General features: G+C 45.9%; 1 protein-coding gene across 1 annotated transcript; it reads left to right on the top strand.

Annotated features, from left to right (window-relative positions):
- Window positions 1–1,802: 1,802 nt before the first annotated feature.
- LOC149251012 (uncharacterized) lies at window positions 1,803–2,855 on the top strand. The gene has a single exon (XM_089453813.1). The coding sequence runs from the start codon at window positions 1,803–1,805 to the stop codon at window positions 2,853–2,855; it is 1,053 nt and encodes a 350-aa protein (XP_089309939.1).
- The last annotated feature ends 2,945 nt before the right edge of the window (window positions 2,856–5,800 follow it).

Here is a 5,800-nt window from a genome sequence, read left to right as displayed (position 1 = left end):
TTTTCGAAGGATGGATTGTTGCTCCTACATCAGACTCCCAAGGTACAAAAATTTATGACCTCTTGGTAATATGATTTTTGGTCTTCTTGTAACAGCTTCAACTCATGGGACTAGGGTTCTGAGAAAATCCTCAACGGCGCAGACTGCACAGAACGGCATACACCATCGGACGGAAAGAAAAACCTCTGCAGCGTGACAGAGCTGCAGGAAATTAGCGCGGCACAATGGAATATCTTCAGGGGAGGGCGTCAGAGCCCTCCCCTTCGCAGCACGATCCTGAGCATACGGTAATCTTTGGATCTGTCGACAAGGAGATCTTAAACAAAGGGAAAAAGCATCAATATGATAACAAGGAGAAGGAAAATCGGGAGGACAAAGATAGTAGCACACAATATGGAAGAGAAACCCCAAAAGAAGGCCCAAAAATATCCTCAACAACATGCCGACCAGTGGCCAAAGAACGGCCACGAATAGAGCTGCCGGGAGACAAGATTGAAAGGTGAATAGAGTACATGAGAGATCATGCCCTCATCGGAAAGTTTATAGGGTTCTGGCCGACTGAGAAAGCCTTATATGGCTAGATAGCGGCGAAATGGAAACCCAAAGGAGATGTCACTCTGCAACTAGGGCTGAAAGGCTCCTTCACTGCAATCTTCTTCTGCCTAGAGGACAAATATAGGATTCTGGGAGCTGGGCCTTACTTTTTTAACTCAGCGGGACTGTATTTGAGGGAATGGATTCCAAGATTTAGCCCAGATAAAGAATATCTCACATGGGCGCCGGTTTGGATCAGAATGTACTCTCTTCCATATGAGTATTGGGACGAGGACATTCTCAAAGGTATAGGAAACGGAGTGGGGGAATTCATCAGAGCGGCAGAAGAAACCAAATCGCGTAGATACACTTCCTATGCTTGAATATGCGTATTCATACGCCTGAATGAAGCTCTACCAGAGTCGGTAACTCTCGCCCACCGTGATGAAGAACGGGTCCAGCCTCTCGACTATGAACACGTACCCTTTCGATGCAGAAAATTCCATGCTCTGGGGCATCTTTTCAGGGATTGCCCTCTAAACGCCAAAGCCAATATCCCTGACCCCTCTGAAACCCTAGCACAGGAAGGCTTCACCAAAGTCCCAAGCCGGAAGCACTCGCATAAAAATCCCCAGAATGGGATTAGACCCCAGCAAAACAAGACCCAAGGCCCAGTAACTAAGAAAAGCTTCGATATTCTTGCTCAATCCTTAGATGAGCAACCCCTGATCTCTGAGACCAACCCTGTTCACCCTTCCTCCTCCTCCCATCCCCCTCCCTCAGTCCCCCCTTCCAAATCTCAACCCCCCATTATCATTCCAACTATCCTCAGCAGAAGTCAGAAAGAAACAGCAGAGATTCAGAAGGATATGGAAGTCGACGGAAAGGCAGACCTCCCCCAGGACTCAGAGATCAACATAGAAGAAAGCAATCAAGTACAACAAATGGAAGAATAGCTAGAAAGCATAGATATAATTGGCCTAGACATTCTGGAATTAGAACTAGCATGAAAAAAGAAGGCATACGACACAATATCAGAGAATCAACTCAATAAGCTGGAAATGGTCATCTCGAGGGCCTATCATCAGCACCAACTAGGGATACAACCGGGAAGTCATTGGGATGGCAGCCTACGCCCAAAAGACACTAAAAAGAGAGGAAGAAAAACAGATCTCCAACGAACGATCGAGATTGGGAAAATCCTGGTAGATTCAGGCAGGTATGCTAAATTGACGAAGTACTACAAGCCCTCTATCAATTGTTGAACCATGAAGCTAGTATCTTGGAATTTAAGAGGGCTTAACAGCGCTGGAAAACTCAGAATGTTAAAAAACATGATTAAATTGGAAAAGCCGCAGATGTGCTTTCTCCAGGAAACCAAGTGTAACAGCTCTACACTAGGAAGTATACTCTCTAAAGCATGGCCAGGTTGTCGCTCGGTTGCAGTAGATGCCACGGGAGCCTCAGGAGGGCTTGCTATAGTATGGAATACCCAAGCCGTATCCCTCTCAGATTTTCATGCCTCTCATCACCTCATACAAGCGGCCTTTCACATATTGGGTACCAACATTCATGGCAATTTATCCAATATATATTTCCCGCAAGACACAGGAAGCAAAATTGCACTCCTTGACACAATAGAAGCTCTGAGCAACAACAGGAGGTATCCACTATGGATTGTTGGAGGAGATTTTAACATGATCACTAAAATCGAGGAGAAGAAAGGAGGGAGAAGCAGATTGGAACCAGAAGTTGCTCGCTTCAAGGACTTCATTCAAACTGCGTCTCTCATAGATATGTCGTTCTGTAATGGTACTTTCACTTGGAGCAATCGCAGAGCTGGAAAGCATCAAATTGCCTCCAAATTGGATCGCTTCCTCATCTCAGACAATGCGGTTCATCTAGGAGGAGACATCTCAGCCGCAATTATTGCGCATATAGGGTCGGATCACTGGCCGATCGCCCTACAATGGCAAAGACTAGGTGACTTGACAAAAAGACCCTTTCGCTTTGAAGGGTTTTGGCTTTCGTACCCCACATTCAAAGACTTTGTCAAGACCACATGGGCTTCTTTCGTCCCTCCAGAAGGGTCAAAAATGTATCAGTTCCAACAGAAGCTAAGATTTCTAAAAAATCACCTAAAGAGATGGAATAGGGAGACCTTCGGAAACATTTTTAAGGCGCAACAAGAGTTAAATCAGGAACTGGTGGATCTCCAACAAAAAATAATCACAGAGGGGCATACAGAGGCAACCCTGGAACAGGAAAGGCTTATTCACAGCCAGCTCGAGGAAAGGAGGAAGCAGAAGGAAATATATTGAAGGCAAAAATCACGGGTCAGATGGCTGAAGGAAGGAGAGCGTAACACCAAATTCTTCCACAGAACCACTGTTCAGAGAAGGATGCATAATAACATACCTTTCATCCAGAATCAAGAAGGGGCAAAAGTAGAGAAGCATGAGGATATCAAAGAGGTACTCCTCAATCACTTCCAACATGTCCACCATGAACATGTAGAAGATCGGCAATAGGCTATCGGAAAAATAGTCAGCAATGTGCCAAAGCTCATCACGGAGGAACACAATGAGCTTCTCCTTCGCCCTATTCTCCCCCAGGAAGTGGATGAGGCAATGTCCCAGCTTAAAGAAGGAAAGGACCCTGGCCCAGATGGATTCACCACCACGTTCTTTCATGCTTTCTGGGATATGATAAAGCTGGAGGTTTGGCAGATAGTAGAAGAATCAAGGGCCCTTCGTTGGCTACTTCCCTCCCTCAACTCCACCTTCATCACTCTCATCCCTAAAGAGGAGGATTCTATCACCCCCGATAAATTCAGGCCAATAGCACTCTGTAACGTCATTTACAAAGTCATATCAAAAGTCATTGCGAACAGGCTAAAGCCCCTCTTACCTCTGCTCATCTCACCGGAACAGTCGGGGTACGTGGAAGGTCGAAAAATAATGGATGGCATTCTCCTCACGCACGAGATAATTCACTCCCTCAAGCACTCAAAGCAAGCAGGTATGTTACTCAAACTGGATCTCTCTAAAGCTTTCGATAAACTCAGCTGGACATATATTCAACATATGTTGAAAGCATTCAGATTTTGCTCCATGTGGATCTGTTGGATCATGAGTCTAATTACATCGATGCACTTTTCCATCCTAGTGAACGGTATCCCCTCCCGCCCCTTCAAACCCTCTCGAGGTATTAGGCAAGGGGACCCCTTATCCCCCTTCCTAGTTGTCCTGATGGCTGAGGGTCTAGGTCGGCACATCAAACACGCCCTCCATTCCCAACAGCTCAAAGGCATTTCTGTTCACAATACCCCTGCCACCTCTCATCAGCAGTTCGTTGATGACACCATGCTATTTGGCTACCCCTCTATCCAAGAAGCCTCATGTCTAAAAACCCTTCTCAATGATTTCTCTGAAGCCTCTAGCACCAATTTCAACTGCTCCAAATCGCAGATTTTCTTCTTTCACACTCCTCCTTCTGTCAAATCTGTTGTCACTCGCATTCTGGGCTTTCCCTCGGCATCCCTCCCCTCTAAATATCTCAGAGCCCCCCTCACAGCCTCAGCCATAAAGCATCCCGCATGGCACTCTCTCCTAGAGAAGCTTGATTCCCGACTCAACCTTTGGACATACAGATCTCTTAATTTATCAAGTCGTGTGGTGCTCATCAAGTCTATCCTTCATGCCATGCCTCTTTACCTCTTCTCGATCCTTGCAGTGCCAAAATGGGTTCTAAAAAGAATAACGAACCTTCAGCGTGACTTTCTTTGGGGCAACTCGGCTACTAATCGGAAGTGGGCACTGGTTAAATGGACTACCGTCTGCATGCCCAAAGACAAGGGTGGCATCGGGCTTGGGGACCCAGAGCACAACAATTCCATTATGAACGCCAAGATCTGGTGGCAATGGGTCACTAATCTAGAAAAGCCTTGGGTAAAAATCTGGACAGCCAAATACGCCAACAATAGACCTCAGGAAGAGCTCATCAGATTTACTCCCACCGAAAAGGGGTCACTAATTTGGAATGCGGCCAAACAACACTATCAGCTAGTTTAGCAGCACAGCTTCTGGGAAGTAAAGAATGGTCGCACGACAAGACTCTGGATAGATGCTTGGAACCAGATGCCCAAGCTTACCAGTGTTCTTCATCCATCTCTGATACCATACAGGCAGGAGCAGCAGCAGGAAAAAATCCAGCAATTTTGGACGCAGGAGATGGAGCATGGATTCAGGAAATGGAGACAGAGCAACCATATACTCAATAGCACAAATACCACGGAGGCAGAAGAGTTGGAGAAAGAATTAAGGAAAAGAAGCATAAGGTATAATGAAGGCAATGACATCCTAAGATGGGGATACCAACCCAAAGGGACCTACACCACCTCTGAAGCTTACAAATTGGTCTGCAACTTCCCCACTCCTACAGATCCAATATGAAGCAAAATCTGGGGACTCGGATCCTGGCCCAAAAACTCCTACTTCCTCTGGCTGGTAGGACATAAAAGAATTCTCACATGGGATAAACTAAGGAGACAAAATTTTCATGGTCCTTCTATCTGTCACAACTGCAATCAAAGCGAAGAAACGCTCCTACACCTCCTGGACACATGCCCTCTAGCCAATTGGTTATGGGAAAAGGTGAGCTTCAGATGCCAAAAAAGATGCAGAATGGAGAATGACATCATAAACTCCATAAGACAATGGCCACAGAACCACTATAAAAGCGAGATCCTCAACTATCTATGGAACATCATCCCAGGAATAGTCCTATGGAACATTTGGAAGGAAAGGAACAAATGTATATTCAAAAACAAGTGCTCTCCAACTGAAGAAATTTGGAACAGGCTACATGGGAATATCAAGGAAACGATGTCACTTCGATCATGGACAAAGGAGAATCTCCCCTCTACAGATAATGAGAAAAACATTCTTGACAATTGGCAATTGCATCTGCCTCAAGAATTTCCCAAGAATGGCCCTTCTAAAAGCAGCATCAAGGACAACTGCCTCTGGAACGCACCCCCCAAACACTCATACAAACTCAACTTTGATGGGGCTTCCAAAGGTAATCCTGGAGCAGCGGGATTTGGAGGAATATTGAGGAACCATGAAGGCACTCCTCTGCAGGTTTATTTTGGAAACATTGGGTGGGATACCAACAATTCAACAGAGCTAGAGGGACTCTGGCAAGGCCTACAGCTCGCCTGGAATCTCAACCTACAACCCCTGATTGTAGAAGGCGACTCCCA

This window comes from Pinus tabuliformis, chromosome 7 (genome assembly GCF_031772625.1).
Source record: "Pinus tabuliformis cultivar Carrire ecotype Pingquan chromosome 7, CPIR1, whole genome shotgun sequence".
Classification (NCBI taxonomy): domain Eukaryota; kingdom Viridiplantae; phylum Streptophyta; class Pinopsida; order Pinales; family Pinaceae; genus Pinus; species Pinus tabuliformis.
Note: the sequence above shows the minus strand (reverse complement) of the source record. Positions and strands in the feature narration are given on the sequence as shown.

What these genes read in the sequence shown, in the direction of transcription:
- LOC149251012 (XM_089453813.1), top strand. Translation starts at nt 1,803, where the DNA reads ATGAAGCTAGTATCTTGGAATTTAAGAGGGCTTAACAGCGCTGGAAAA.